Source organism: Lithobates pipiens, unplaced genomic scaffold, assembly GCF_037356315.1.
Source record: "Lithobates pipiens isolate NorthernLeopardFrog02 unplaced genomic scaffold, aLitPip1_a1.2 Scaffold_16, whole genome shotgun sequence".
Classification (NCBI taxonomy): Eukaryota; Metazoa; Chordata; class Amphibia; order Anura; family Ranidae; genus Lithobates; species Lithobates pipiens.
In genome coordinates this window covers 223,115,877-223,132,419 of record NW_027507748.1, presented here as the reverse complement: position 1 = coordinate 223,132,419, position 16,543 = coordinate 223,115,877, and the positions used below count along the sequence as shown (strand labels likewise).

General features: G+C 41.5%; 1 protein-coding gene across 1 annotated transcript; it reads right to left on the bottom strand.

The window, feature by feature from the left end:
- Positions 1-402: 402 nt before the first annotated feature.
- Positions 403-15,096, bottom strand: ABHD10 (abhydrolase domain containing 10, depalmitoylase). Its single transcript, XM_077481117.1, has 5 exons — positions 14,942-15,096; positions 8,938-9,121; positions 5,467-5,578; positions 4,259-4,396; positions 403-1,077 (listed from the first exon to the last, which is right to left on the bottom strand). The coding sequence occupies exons 1-5, from the start codon at positions 15,039-15,041 to the stop codon at positions 736-738; spliced, it is 876 nt and encodes a 291-aa protein (XP_077337243.1). The 5' UTR covers positions 15,042-15,096; the 3' UTR covers positions 403-735.
- Positions 15,097-16,543: the final 1,447 nt, after the last annotated feature.

Below are 16,543 nucleotides of genomic sequence, written 5' to 3'. Positions count from 1 at the left end.
TTCTCAACGCAATGATGTAAAACACATACGACAGGACTATAAACAGGCCAGTAGCCAATAGCTTTCGTCTCGTAATTTATTCTGAGGATGCATGGCACTTTGTCCTTCCGAATTCTCTACACACGATCGGAAATTTAAACAATCAGATTTTGTCGGAAAATTTTAGATCCAGCTCTCAAATTGCGTGTCGGAAATTCCGACGGAAAAAGCCCGATGGAGCCCACACACGGTCGAATTTTACGACAGCAGGATCCGATCGCACATTTTCCGTTGGAAAGTCCGACTGCATGTACAGGGCATAACTCTCTGCTGTTCTCCATTATCCTCCCATTGATTTTTGAAAATCTTGTATTAAAATGAACACATTTTAGAAAATATCTTTCATTAACAAACAAAACTTGCTTTTCAAACTGTGGCTATATATTTTATTATTATTTTTGCCTATAAACAAAATAAACAGTGGTGCTGAAAGTGGCTGCAAGCAAGTCTGTACAAGAAAAAAAAATAAAAATTCACATTTACTAAAGGGCAAGTAGAAAATGAGGAGATTTGGGGTAGTATAAAAAGACACTGTAAATACTGAAGTGAAATAGTAAACAAACAGTCTTTCCATTCCCACATAACATTTTGTGGCCCTGACCTGTGCAAACATCTATATAATATGGGATGCTTGGCGGGAAGAACACTTAGGTGTAGCCTATTGCCTATGGTACAGTGTATTTTATTATTTTCACTTTATCCCAATGTTATAAGTTTATCAATTAAATCATCAATTGTATAAACTAGAAGTTTGATGTCATCTTTCTCACTCAGCCGATGTTGACCATGTTTACGAAGAATGACATCTATGTCTGTACTGATAACTCTGTCAGCGATCTGCAAGGACACATGCCATGGCACATCCTCATCTTTCATGCCATGGATAAGTCGAACAGGAGACATTAGAGGTATAGGACCATTTAGTATGCAATGGTTTTCAGCTTCTTTAACAAATGAATAAGGTATGCTGTAAAATCCAGATTCACAATACTTTGAAGGTAATTTCCATTCCCCCGTTTCTTCAATAACCTTCTTTTCCTAAATAAAATAAAAAAAAGAAAAAATAGGTTTACCAGCTAAAAAGTGTTGATGGTACAAGAAAAAAAAAAGGGGAGCAGTAAGATTATACATTCCAGTGCACTTTCTACACATTGAGAATTTACAACTCCCTTAGCATGAAGAAGTCTGAACATTTTGAACAGTACATCATGAAAATAACAGAAAAATATATAATTATATATATTTTTTTTTTTTTTTCACTAAAACGACAGCATAATAAAAAACGACCAACCAAAAATCCAGAAAAAAACATGATAAAAATGTTATAAACTGAGTTGCAGTTCAGTGAGTAAAATAAATATTTGATCCCGAAACAAAACATGATCTAGTACTTGGTGTAGAATGCACAGAGGTAAGACGTTTTATAGTTGGTTACCAGTTTTGTTCATATCTTAGGAGGGATTTTGGTCCTCTTTTTTTTTTTTTATAGACCTTCGCTAAAGCCTTAAGGTTTCTTGGCTGTCACTTGGCAACTCGAAGTTTGTGCTCCCTCCATTAAGGTGTGGAGCTATGCTAGGCCATCACCATGATTTTAATGTGCTTCTTCTTGAGCCACCCCTTTGTTGCCTTGGTGGTATCTTTCGGGTCATTGTCATGCTGGAAGACCCATCCATGACACATCTTCAGTGTTCTGGCTGAGGGAAGAAGGTTCTCATCCAATTTTACAATATATGGCCCTCTCCATTCGGCATAGACGGCTTGTACCTTTAGCTGCCCCAAAGCATAAGGTTTCCACCTCCATGCTTGACTGTATGGATGGTGTTCTTAAAGGTCATAGTCAGCATTTTTCTTACACCAAACACGGCAAGTCGAGTTAATGACAGAGCTCAATTTTAATCTCAATTGACCACAGCACTTTCTCCCCAATCCTTCTCTGAATAATTTAGATGTTCATTGGCAAACTTTAGACAGGTCTGTAAATGTGCCTTCTTGAGGAGGGCGACCTTGTGGTTGCTGAAGGATTTCAATCCATGGTAACATATTGTGTTGCCAATGGTTTGTTTGGAGACTGTGGTTCCAACTGCCTTGAGATCATTCACAAGCTCCTCCTGTGTTATTCTGGGATGATCCCTCACTTTTCTCATGATCATCCTTACCACATGAGGCAAAACCTTGCTTGGATGGCCAGACCGAGAATGATTGATGGTTATTTTGTATTCTATTTGCAATCAATCACTCCAATAGTTGTCTCCTTGTCACCAAGCTTCTTGCTGATGGCCTTGTATACCATTCTAGCCTTGTGCAGGTCTACAATCTTGTCCCTGACGTCCTTTGACAGCGCTTTGGTCTTGCCATGATAGCAACGGAATAAAGATTCTGTGAATAGGTGTCTTTTATACACAGTTATTAGGAGCACGTTCTTAAAAATGACAGGACTAATCTGGCTACAGTATGTGCTAAAGTGGTACACAGTCTGTGGGAGCCAGAATAATTGTTGGTTGGTAGGGGATCAAAAACTTTATTTTACTCACTGAACTGCAACTCAATTTATAACATTTGCATCATGTGTTTTTTCTGAATTTTTGGTTGATATTCTGTCTCTAACATTTAAAATACCTATGATAAAAATTATAGACCATTCATTTCTTTGTAAGTGGGCAAGTATACAAAATCTGTAGGGGATCAAAGAATTATTTTCCCCACTGTACATGAAGTGGCCCCAGGAAAGACCCTGAACCAATAAGAAAGACAGCATCAATAATAGGACAACATAAGGTGCAAGGGCGATAATTTAAAACATACAAATTCAATGCTGTATAAGGGCCATGGCACATTAGAGATACTATTCAGAATGGTGATGGAGAGCAGCAAAAATACCTACTTTCATGTGTTGCTCAGTTGCTGTACGGATGAGCAAGCCTCATTGCTCCATCACTTCCAGAGCTTGCGAAATGTTACTCGCCAGCAATGGCTCACTCATCTGCTTAGCAAGGCTGCAACACATGGAAGTAGATGAGGGAGAGTCACTCGCTCTAACAGTTATGATCACCAATGTCACCGGCAATGAAAGCTAGGGTAAATCCAAAATTTAGAGTTGTCACCAAAAGCGGAATAGGAGGGGTAATATTCAAATGATAACCATGTAGGGCTGGGTTCACACTGTGCGGAGCAGCTCGGGGTTCAGTGCGTCCCCGTTCAGTTTCAGGTCTTTGAATTAAGTGCGAATTTTTGGCTGATTTTGGATCTGAAACGGAGCCAAAGACGACTCTGCTGCTGTGCGCTCCACGGCCCCCAGAGATGTGTGAAGCGGCTCTATTGAGATTTGGAATGTGAATTGGAATCCACATTCAATTATTAATAGTGTAAATGCAGCCTAAAGCCACGATCAGATTTTCGACAGACAAAGCGTCAGAATTTTTTTCAAAAGGCTTGTGCCAGGAACTTGTCTTGCATACTAACGGCACACAATTGTGGGCCAACAAACATGAACGTAGTAGTGACGTATTACGTGGAATTTCATCTCTAGAGCGCCACCCTTTGGGCACCTTCTGCTAATGTCATCTTTGGTGAGCATTGATTTCAAGTTGTACTCGAGTGTTGTACTTTGGACTTTTGTGCGATGGACTTGTGTACACGCGATACTAAAATCTGAGACTGTTGTCCGCCGAAAATTAACTAGCCTGCCACCCAACATTTGTTGGCGGAAAGTTGGACAACAATTGTCTGAAGGATTTTAGGCAGTCTGTCATCGCACAATTGCCTGCTGAAAATCCTATTGTGTGTACGAGGCTTTAGAGTAGATTTTCCTAACATTGGAAAGATATTCTCGCAATTCCCCTTGAGTCCATGAGACAGATGGTAAAAATAATTAAAAATCCACAACATTGGTTTTAATATTCTCTCTCTCTCGCTCTCTCTCAAAAAAAATAAAAAATAGGCTTTATGTATACTTTAACCACTTAAAGCGGTTGTATACCCCGCTTCCACATACCTACAGGTAAGCCTATAAAAAGTGATCTTGCAGCAAATCCGCCACAGAGACCAGTTTTACCTCAAAAAGGAGTGTCCGCCATTTCTGAAAATACAGGAGTTAAGGCAGCTAGCTGCTGCCATAACAACGGAATTTAGGGTCAAAATAACGACGTACAGCTACGGTGTTTGCGGCAAGTGGTTAAACATGAAAAATACTTTATTGCTACATTATAACGGATACACTTACCTCTGATGGAAGTTGATTAAATGCAGTTACAAAATGATCCGCAGCAGGGGCGACACCAACAAGGGCTGCAATCTTTTCTGGACGAGCCAGCGCAGCAAGCAACATTAGCCATCCTCCCATGCTTGACCCAACTAATATCTTAAATAAATAAAAATTATTAGTGTAATAAAAATACAGTACATACAAAACAGAAGCTAAAACAGAATTGAACTCTGGCTGAAAATAAAAATAAAATGATGACAACATCATTCAACCCAATTCCTGTGTCCAGATTGTCATGGACATGTTCTCCTTGAAAAGTATTACCATATCAGCCCGAGTTCACAGCCCCCCACCTTCCCGCTTTGTGTACAGATTTCTGCAGGCTGGGGATTGTGTGGCAGTGGACAGAAATGACAGCTTCTTTCAAGGTTTGGTCTGAACCCAAGTTCACATCAAACCTGAGCTCATGCTGACTTGTGATCAACAAGAAAAAGTGTAAATATCCCTAACTTTTTTTAAAACCACATGCAGGGGGTCATTGTACACCAGCTTTTACAATAATTTCTTGTGTACCAAAAGTGCTGCCTGTTTACAGGAGGAACCTTTGTATAAAAATTTCAACATATACAGGGTGCAAACTCCTTATAATCATACAACAAAAAAACATGGCTGCTCCATCATTTCGTAAAATACAAACTGAAGCAATTTCATTAGTTACTTGGTCCAGTCTATTTCATAACTGGATTATTTCAAATGGCTGCATGCTTTTCTTAAAAAAAAAAATTTTATATATATATATATATATATATATATATATATATTAATTAATATATATATATATATATATATATATATATATATATATATATATATATATTTGTTTTTAAACAATAAGATTTTATTGAACATTTTCCATGCGATACACTGGGAGCACACATACATAGATTAAACATCAAGCACTAGAGTTGTAAATTATTATTTGAAAAATAAAGATTTTAGAGAAGAGATTCAAACATAAAAAAAAATCAGTTTAAGGTGTAAAAAGCAAAACATTTAAATAAATTGATCATAAATCTTTGCTGAACTTCGGTACACCGGTGAGGAAACTGCCCATCTCTTTGTTTAGGCTGATGTAGTAGAATGAACAAATCGATCTATCCATTAGCCAGCAAAGACAGAAAACATACAGACTGGAAAATACCTAGACCCCCAACATGACGTTTTACCTGGGGTCCTTCGGCCACGTCGTCCAAAATAGAAAGTACATCTTTCTTCCATTTTCCGATTGTGCACTCCTTTATGCTTCCTTCTGAATCGCCACATCCTGTGTAGTCAAACCTGAAAATGAAAACAAGCAGGTCCTGTAAATTCCAAAAACATAAAAAAAATTTAATAAAAAAATAAAATAAAAAAAAAAGCCAAGACCCCCCCCCCCCCCCCCCAAAGTCTATTTGGCAACGTCTTCCTATAAAGCTCACAAATGGTTCGTTTAGCTGGCTACCTTGAGCAGGAACCGGCCAAGATTCGAACCATGTATGGGCAGGCTGAATGTACCCAAGTTGATCAAGAACACAATGGCTTTGGGGGAGAGATTCCCTGTCAACACTGTCTGTGTTCATGGTGGAAATCAAGCAATTTTCTTTTATGGCCAGACATCCTATCCAATAGGAAAAAAAATAAAAAATCAAAATCAAAAGTAGTCTTATTTTTTAAACAACTGCTGCATCTTGGTTCTCCTTACTACTATAAACTAAATAAGCCCACAAAAATCCATTGTGCAACCTGAACAGAAAATAAATGGAATGGATAAGTAAAGGTTTCCGCTGCATGTCAAAACTTGCCTGTCATAATCAAAGTGATTAATTTCTACAAGTCTTCTAATTGAATAAGCAATGCATAACTCCAGGGATGAAATGCTGTTATCACACTCCAGGAAACACTGCAATAGTGCCATGTCAGCAAGAAACTTGGTTTAACATAATTTGACTATCCCTTGCACCTAGCCCAAGTAGGACACTCAGACTGCCTCTGGGGAGGGAGGTGGTCTCTTTCCAATCTTTTTTGTGCAATTTTATTCCCTCAAAACAAGACCTTATTTCACACATATTTCTCGCAGTGGGTGGGATGTAGAGCAGAGGTGATAATTCTGTCTGATTAGAAGTAAGATTAATTAAAATGTAATAGTCCCAGGGTATGCGAAACTACACAATCTGCAGAAAAACCTCACGTGGGGACAGCAACAGATTTCCCATGTTTGCTGGACCATAGAATTGGGAGTTAGTTCAAGACAACCAGGCTGGCCTTGCACAATTAGGCAAAAACCAGGAAAAAGACATTGATTTATTTCTCTCCAATCTTCGCATCAACCCCTAAGGAATTGCCAAAGCATGCCTTAAAATTAGAAGCAGAGTTGGGGCATTTTGAAAACATCTGATGCATTGCATTTCTTGAGGCTTTAAATTACCCCAAAAATTGCATATGGTATACAGTGCAGGGTTCAGTAATGCACAGAACAGTTTGCAGATTTCATTTGTAAGCAGTTAGTACCCCTTTATGATAGTGGCAAGTGTTCCTTCAAATGTTAGTGATCAGGGGTGAGTGCCTCATACCACTGGTGGTAAGTGGCATTTTTTCCCCTTAACACTGGTAATAAGTCCATATCCCCCCTGTGTGTCACCTTGCTGCTCAGTGATCAATAATGTCCTCCCCTTCCTTGACGATTAGTGTTTCCCTCTTTGGTCTGTGGTAAATGGGAGCATTTTTTTTTTTTTTTTTTTTTTTTTTTTTTTACACAGGATCAGGCAGGAGATCACAAGCAGTAGAAAAATGAAGATGACTGGCAGCTGCGGAAGGGGCAGACTCTCACGAGCTGCGTTTACATTTGTGAATAATGTGATCGGCCATCACAAGGCACAGATACACTCAGGTCAGCTCTGTACGTTTTGTCTGTGATTAGAATGGTCTAAAGACAGATTCATTACAGACTTTTTACAAGTGCACTGGCCACCCACGCCTAGTTTCTGCAGTGCCATTTATAAATGGCACGCCAAAAAAACAGGCATCTCCCCAGCAATTTTTTTTACAATGCGGCCATAGGAGGTGGTAAAGAACTAACCAAAAAAAATAAATAAATAAAATAAAAAAAACATGGAGTGCATCAACAACAAGTATTGCCTGATAACAGAAAACGTAACAGCCAAAAAGTCTTATCACAGGTGAAACTGCTTTCTACAATGCAAAAGCAGTGCATCTCAAACCATGGTACTGATTGGCAATACTAAATAATACCTTACACAGAGTGCAAGAAATCTAGACACCCTTAGTTGAGCATTATCTTCCAGATATTTTTGACCTTGGTTCTTTGACTCTAGTCTGGCAAACTGCAAATCCTACTTCTTTGGATTTTTCTTCCCCATAGAAAGACGCCAGCCCTTAGCCCCCTGCCCCTCTTTCGCCTGATCCTTCCCCCTACCACGCTCTTCTATTTTAAACCACCTCCTTAAACTGCAACACCTTTGGCCTAAGCCCTGATGACATGCCCAGTCTCGGGCGCCACCCTTTTGTAAACTGCACTCGTTAGACATGTTATATAGCAGAGGTTACCAATCCCTGGGCTATCGACCGTTACCGGTTTGTGGCCTGCTGAGGCCTGGGCAGCAGGACTATCATAGACCTCGGTTGCCACTCACCGTCTGCTGTGCGACTGTCACTGCGCCCATGTATCTTGTCCCGGGTTTCTCGCCCCACCGCCAATGTCATCCTATCAGCAGGAGCAGTAGCTGGAGATCTGCTCTGAAGAGCAGGAGTCGTTCATTTTAACAAACGGTTAAGATGTTAGTTTTGCCAGCTACCGCCCACCATCCAGATCTGTAGCTCCCAGGAGAAGAAAACTGCCTCTACTCTGCCCCAGGTAGGACTGTGCAGGGGAGGCAGAGATGGAATTGGGGCACTGTGATGGGGAAGAGATGAAAGGGGGAGGGGAACATGACTGCAGGAGGCACTGACCAGGGAGGGGGGCTGTGATTGCAAGGGACAACGCGATATAAAGGGGACTGCAATGTAAAGGGACACTGGAATCATTACAGTGCAGCCCCCCATTACAGTGCAGCCCCCGTTACATCCCACTGCCCATTTACAGTGCAGCCTCCCCATTATACATCCCAGTCCTGTTCACATTCATGTGAAGGGTACTGAACTGTAATGTGAAAGGGAATGCAGGACACTGTGGGACTGCTTTGAAGGGGGAACTGTGGACACCATTAAGGGGGGGGTTGGGATGGTGTGAAGTGGGGATAAGAATAGACTCAATATCCAGTCCACCTCCCTGATAAAAATTTTTGGCCGTTACAAAACTAGTCCCTGATACCAAAAAGGTTAGGGACTGTTATATAGGATTCGCTAGATTGCTAAAAGGCAATATATGCATGTAATGCTTGACCCCTGAACTAAATCTGTACTGCCAAGCTTCTATCTTGAACCAGTCAGAGTGGCGTTAGCAATTGACTTTTATAGCGTTACTAATTTTTGATTGGCAAATGTCTGTACTCTTTTTAAAAATAAAACACTGTACCAGACAGCCTAGGAAAAAACACCTTGATGTGTGTTGAATACGCCATCAAAATGACAGAACATCAGGAATAACTAGTACATGGACAAATGCTTTAAAGTCCTAAAATGTGAGCATTAATGTTAGTTACCGGATGAACGAGTGACCCAGGGATTTGCAGAAATCTTCGAGTGCCATTGCTTTATGACCATTCATGTCTGATAAATAGCCAGGCAAAAAAATGACTCCAGGACTTTTGCCTTTCTGCTTGTGGTAAGCCAATTTCGGTAACTCTTGTCGCACTAGAAGCTGAGCTGATGACTTTAACCTGCAAGCTTTAGTGGAATAAAAACTGTTAGGTAAAAATCATAATCCAAAATGACAGCTACTTCAACAAAATCATTTTTTTCCGGTAATGAAAATCCTATTTAATGCAATCAAAACAATCAGTGAACACAGATAGAGAACTGGATTTACATACAAATATCTTTTTGGCCTTTGTACCTCAATTCTCAACAATGACACTTCAAAGTGATGGATGGCCTCAATGATCAACCATTCATGAAAAATACAGATTTATGTTTATATAACGTTAGTTAACAAGGTTTCCAGGTCTGCCGACTGTGTCCACATGCAGCTTTCTTCTTCCGCTTCTACATTTATATGTTCAGAATGAATAGCCAAGGATTATGGCAGATTTACTTAAAAGTAAACCTGTTATGAGAGAATAAGGTAAAATATTACAGTAGGCCTAACAAGCGTTGGAACCATTGCTGTCTGGGGAGGAAGTGGCACTGCAAGGGTATTTTTGTTTCAGTGCCGGATCGCACTTGTGCGATGTGGGAACCCTGCGAATCCACTGCGTGTTCCCACATTGCGCCCGACTCGCAAGGCAGTTCACACTGCCACTGTGAACAATACAATGTTAATGGCACCCCCATTTCAGCTTGCATATCGCACTGCAAACTGACAGTTCGGACATGAGTCGGATTGCATGGGAGTGAACACCCATGTGATCCGATTCTGGTGCGGACCAAAAAAAAACAAAAAAAAAAAAAAAAAAAAAGGGTCCTGTGCGAGTTTGAACCGAATGCAATGCAAATTCAGCCATACTATCTGTATGGCTGAAATCGCATTCCACGGACACCGCATTTGATTTGCACTGCGAATCACATGCGATCACACACTGGTGTGAACTGGCACTTAATCTCAATGTTTAGCTTTAAAGCAGTTATATGAATCAGTTACTTTAACTTGAATGTTACACGGATTTTCTCATTCTGGATTTTTATTTCTACATCCTTGAAATCGAGGACCTCTGACTTTCAATATAGATGCTAAACTGATGTCTCCGACACTTCAAAATGTTTTGTCAAGCCTCTCCAAGCTCGGCTATTGTGTCATTGTGGGAATGTTTGGATTAATACGCCTGTGTTTGTATTCTTCATGCAAATAGGAAAGAAAAAAAAAACTGCTACAAATATCAGCTGAGAAAATCTGGAGCACAATTCTGCCAGGGGCAGCAGAACTCAATTTAGTTTCAAAGATGGATAAAATGTCGAGGTTCCAATTTTCTAACGCAAATGTAATTCTGCTTAACATACTATCCCTTATTGTATTTCACTGGACATTTTATAGCATGGCACTGTCAAAGTGCACAATTACCATTTTCCCATACCATTAACCCTTTCTCTGCCTTGTCCCATGCTCCATTTTTCATTTAATCTGCTTTCCCTTACAGCTTTGATATTTGTAAAAGACCCCAAACCATACATTTTTTTCAAAATATAGGACCAATATAATAAAAAAAAAAAAAAAAAAAAAAAAAAAAAAAAGGTGGTGCTACGGATTTTCTAGGTCCTGTGATAATTGTGCAAATGTTTATCGAAACAATATTTTCAATAAAAAAATACCCTATCCTTATTAGCACACAAACAGAATATAATTTACAATTCCTAACAATTCTAAAAAGATAAAACTGTGTTACGTTAAAGCGGGAGTTCCGCGTTTTTTTTTTAAGTCAGCAGCTACAAATTCTGCAGCTGCTGACTTTTAAAATATGGACACTCACCTGTCCAGCATGCCCGCGATGTTGGTACCCGAAGCCGATCTGTCGCTCGGCCCTCGGGTGAGGCTGCCGCCATCTTCGCTATGGGAAGGCTTCACTTTCCGGTTCCCTACTGCGCATACGCGAGTCGCACTGCGCAATACAGACAGTCCCTGCTGTCCCTGGGATCCGTGTGCTTCCCAGCAGACAGCTGGAAAGGAAGTGGCGTAAATACCCACAGATTCTGCGGCTATCTATGCCCGGAAGTGGGTGCAAATACCTGTATTATATAGGTATCTGCACCCACCTCCCCCCTGAAAGATGCCAATTGTGGGGGAAGGTTACCGATGAGTGGAAGTTCGGCTTTAGGGTGGAGCGCCGCTTTAAAAAAATTTCTGTAAATCTTAAATTGTGCTTTTTTTGCAGAATGGTGAAAATCAAAAGGCACATAAACTTATGTAAAAAATCTGAACACTGGCTTTACACCTATCCATTGGGGAAATGGCTGCACCACAGTGCTGAGTGTCTGCATTGGATTGGTATGCATCATGACGAAATAGCGCAGCCCATTAAATTTGAATTGGCTGCCCAACACACAGAAATCGCAAACAAAAAAAGTGCATGTACCCTTTTTTAAAAACGCAGCACACCATACCGCATGGCAGAAAGTTGCCTTGCGTTATTGTGCACTGCATCACACATGCATTGGGGTGTCATGAACAAACGAATTGCAATAAAGCACACCAACAAGAAAAGGCTTTTTTGTGCCATGCAGAAAACATAACAGCTGGGGGGGGATTTTAGGGAAATATCAAAAGGTTGCACAGCAGACTCATAACATTAGACTTTTAAGATATAAAAAAAGATTGAAGACAGTCCTCAATCTCCTTCTCCTCTGTAGCACTTACTACTGCACAGAAAGAGCTTTGTACAGAGCACTTCCTGAGTTGCACGATTCTGGCTAAAATAGGAATCACATTTTTTTTGCTTGGAATAAAGATTCTCAAGGCTGTAACATCATCTTTCACATTTTACAAAAAGCTGGCTAACTTTACCGTTTAGGGTTTTTTTTTCTATTTTTTCTTATTCATTAAAGTGCATTTTTACCCCAAAAAATGCGTTTAAAAGAGCGCTGTGCAAATACAGTGTGACGTCAGATATATTTCTATTCTCTATGGTCTCTGCTAATTAATATATATATATATATATATATATATATATATATATATATATATATATATATATATATATATATATATATATATATATATATATATATATATATATATATATATATATATATATATATATATATATATATATATATATTACACATACATTTTGGAGGTTCCAAGTCATTTTCTATCAAAAAATATCAATTTCAACTTGTAAGCAACAAGTGTCAGAAAAAGATTGTCTTTAAAGAGGTCCTCCAAAAAATTTTTTTATAAAAATAACTTGCAAGACAAAGGCATAATAAGCTAGTATGCATCGCATACTAGCTCATTATGAAATACTTATGTGGCCCGCGGAGTCCTCTGATGTGGCCCGTGACCTCCTTCTGTGGGATGGCAGATTGGCAAGCCCAGATAATGGGTTGCAGACCCGCCATCCCAGAGCATCTGTGTTAATGAAGCTGGAAAAGCAAGCAGTTGTGGCGCAGAGCTGTATAAGCCGATGCTTCCTGTATAGCACCATCTCCTGCCACAGGCAGAGTGATGCCAAATGCACTCTGCCGGGGACAGCAACAGCAGGCGATACCTGAATGGAAGACTTATTAAAGGTTAGTTTATTACTAAAATTGCAGTGTATATATGGGTATATCTGCGCAGTGGTTACTGGGCTGCTTTCAAACTGATCCGCAGATGCAGTGCACCTTCAGGTTACCTGCATTGAGGCATAGACTTCTGTTGTTACCTGCAAGTTTGGCCAGCTTTCAGAAAGTGCACCAAACCTGCAGGATATAATAGAAGAAGTCTATGGAAAAGCGTAGCTAACCCGCAGGAAAGACACAGGTGCACTGCGCTGCATTAGTGTGAAAGGCTCCTTTCACACAATTTGTCTGGCTCAATCGGATCCTCCATTCACCTCTATGAAGCGGAAGATGTAAACAGATTTGTGTCCTTTTACACCCACCTACCTCCAATCTGAAAAAAAAAAAAAAACAGAAGGGGGATCAATCCCCTTCCGTCAGGGCGGATTGGATTGGAGGACCCATAGAGTAGAGTGGGCTGTGTCCGCTCTGCACAAACCTGTCATCTGCCTGCTCTGCTCATTGTGGCCCGCGACCGGTTACCAAGTCCATAACAAAAAAGCTGCTATTACTTCATTAGGCAAGAAAAGTAGGTTTGGGGGAAAAAAAAAAAAAAAAAAAGATAAAAAATTTAATTTGGGTACAGTGTTGTATGACCGCGCAATTGTCATTCAAAGTGCAACAGCGCTGAAAGCTGGTCTGGATAGGAGGGGAGTTTAAGTGCCCAGTAAGCAAGTGGTTAAGTGGCCTCACTCTTCACCCCTGCCTTAGAACGATGCCCTGAAACGGCAGCAGCACACCAATGACAGGGCCGACTTCTTTCCTGGAGTTATTTCCGGGGTCCAGAGCTGCGATTGGCCGGAGCTGCGATGACACTACTCCTGCGCATGCTCGCAGGAGCTGCCAGCCATGGCACAGGCCCTGGGTAAACGGCACGAGCGGGCCATTCCTTCAGTGCGCATGCGTCGATTACGTCGGCAGCAGCGCATATAGTAGTGCAAGTTTAGGAGATATTTACAGTACCTACAGGTAAGCCTGTATTCCCTCTTTAAGTTGTTAAACTGACCTCATATACAGACCGAAGTTCATTTATTTGATCTAAAAGAACTAAATTATACTTTCTAGTTATCTCCCAGCGCTGACAATGTTGGGATAAACTTGGCAGGCTGTCTGTTTTTTTTTTTTTTTTTTTTGGGGGGGGGGGGGGGGGTTCACAGCTGTGAGCAGAGAAATCTCTAAATGCTGTGTTAAGATCATGAGGGTGGTTGAATACTAGCTCATTATGCCTTTGCCTTGCAGGTTTTTTTTGTTTAGGGTTTACTATCGCTTTAAGCATAAAAGAGTACCTGTCACAAGGGATGTTTACATTCCTTGTGACAGCAATAAGTGATTTTATTTTCATTTGTTAAAAAGGAACAATGTAAAATATATATATATATATATATATATATATATATATATATATATATATATATATATATATATATATATATATATATATATATATATATATTTTAGAATTTTTTTTATTTTTATTTTTTTTTAAAGCGCCCCCGTCCAGCAAAGAAACCCAATATATAAGTCATATCTGCAAATGTAAATGGTGTTCGAATCACACATGAGGTATCGCTGCGATCGTCAGAGTGAGAGCAATAATTCTACCAAAAAAAATCTCCTCTGTAGCTCTAACTTGGTAACCGTAAAGCATTCCCTATAGAGATTTTTAGGTACCGTAGTTTGCCACCATTCCACATACATGAGAAGTGACATGCTAGGAATCTATTTACTCTGTGTAATATCTTTCACATTATACAAAAAAAGTTGGGCTAATTTTACTGTTCATTCTTTTTTTTTTTTAATTCATGAAAAAGTTCCCCCCCCCCCCCAAAAAAAAAAAGTGACGGCTTGCGGGATCGTGCCGACCTGCCACAGTATAATGACAGCAGCTCGTCAGCAAGTGGTTAAAGTGCATTTTATTCTCTAGGATCTCTGCTCAAATATGTTTGGGGTTCAAGTAATTTTCTAGCAAAAATAAAATGATTTGAACTTGCACCCCACTCTCTACAAGCGTCTGGGGCAAAAAAATGGAAATCACCCCAACATACTACATAACAAAAAAAAAAAAACACTATTACTTCATTAGGCAAGAAAAGTAGGTTGGGAAAAAGTCACAGTTTTTACTAATATAGTACACAGGCAAGAATGTGAGACGAGCTGGCAGTGCCCCAGCACCTCACTCCCCCCACACCTCCATCCTGTGCCATCACAGCCCATACGCTGTTTCTGTTTCTACCACGTGACAGCTTCCAGCGGACTGCCAGTACCACAGACAGACAGGAAAGGGGGCGCTCTCACCTTGCGGGTGTCTGGTGATGTTTGGCGGCAGCAGTAGCCCTCCCCGCGTGTACATTGCTAGCGCCCAGGTGCGAGATAAACGCAGCGATCTCACCGCCATGTTTACTGGTGGCAACTCCACCTATCTCTCTCAGCCCCGCCCCGTGACGTATCCGGAAGATCACGCCCTCTACAGAATTGAACTGTGACAGAGGAGGGCGTTATCAGCTGAACCACTTGATACGAGCCCTCACTGTACTGCTCGGAAATTCAACTGCGTATTGTGTGTCCCGTTATTTCATAGTACCGAAGGTTATGACTGGGGCCTATGCTAGGAACGGAATACAGCTTTAGCTACATTCCTGTCATATGGGGTCGCTAAAGCACTAAGCTAGCTAAGCCCCTCCTACCCAGAACTCCATACTGGAGTGAAGGTGAGTTCAACTACCAACTTGTAGGAGGGGCTTAACCGGCATGCTCTAAAAAGGGGAGGGGCCAACACAGCTACACAGCTGTTGGCTTAAAGTGGTTGTAAACCCTTACAGACCACTTTGACCTACAGGTAAGCCTAGAGTAAGGCCTCTTTCACACCGACGTGCCGTTCAGGCCCGCCTGTCAGTTTTTCAGGCGGACCTGAACGGGTGCTCCATAGAGCTCTATGGAGCGTCGGATGTCAGCGGTGACATGTCCGCTGACATCCGACCCGCTCCGATCCGAAAAAGTGTGACGGAGGAAAAAGCTATTTTTCCATCCGTCTGCGGATCGGATCGGGTGACGACGGGCACTGCGGTCCGTCGTCATCCGATCTCCCATAGGGGAGAGCGGCGCTGTGACAGGTCCGTCCCTGCGCAGTGTGCAGAGACAGACCTGTCATCTCCCTGCTCAGCGGGGATCGGCGGAGTGATCCCTGCTGAGCAAACGGACATCCACGGGGCGGATCAGAACTGATCCGCCCCGTGTGAAAGGACCCTAAGGCTTTTACCTGAAGGTCAATTAACCACTTCAGGACCGCCGTATTGCCATTGTACGTCAACACAATGGCACAGGCAGGCACAATCACGTAGATTTACGTGATTGCCTTCCAGCGGGTGGGGGGTCCGATCGGACCCCCTCCCGCTGTTTACGGCAGTCCGGTTCGGTCCAGGAGCGCTCCGTGATGAGGGGATGGCCGTTGGTTTTCGGCCACCCCCTCTGGATCGCTCCTGGCCAATGAGAAGCTTCCTCCCCTGTGTATTGTTTACACAGGAAGGAGGAAGTGATGTCATTCTCCTCGGGGCGTTCTTTTTGACCGGACTACGAGGAGAAGACTAATAGTAAGTGTGCACCAACACTACACTGACATGTAGGTACACACAGGCACACAAACCCCCCCCCGATCGCCCCCCTCCCCCCCCAGTCACAGTGTCACTGATTGCATTGATCATTTCTTTACTGATCAATGCATTCAGTGTCAGTTGTGACAGTAAAAACTGTCAGGACAGTTAGTGTTAGGTCCAGGGTAGCCCCCTATCACCCCCCCAATAAAGATTTAACCCCCTGATTGCCCCTAGAGTTAACCCTTTCACCCCCTTTTGCCAGTGTCACTAAGCGATCATTTTTCTGATCGCTGCATGTGTCGCTAGG

Bases quoted from the DNA above. Each gene is read 5' to 3' on its own strand.
- ABHD10 (XM_077481117.1), bottom strand. From the start codon at position 15,041: ATGGCGGTGAGATCGCTGCGTTTATCTCGCACCTGGGCGCTAGCAATG. The intron at 9,122-14,941 runs GTGAGAGCGCCC...ATTCCACTAAAG, and splicing joins CATCACCAGACACCCGCAAG to CTTGCAGGTTAAAGTCATCA. The intron at 4,397-5,466 runs GTAAAACGTCAT...TATTTATTTAAG, and splicing joins ACGTGGCCGAAGGACCCCAG to ATATTAGTTGGGTCAAGCAT.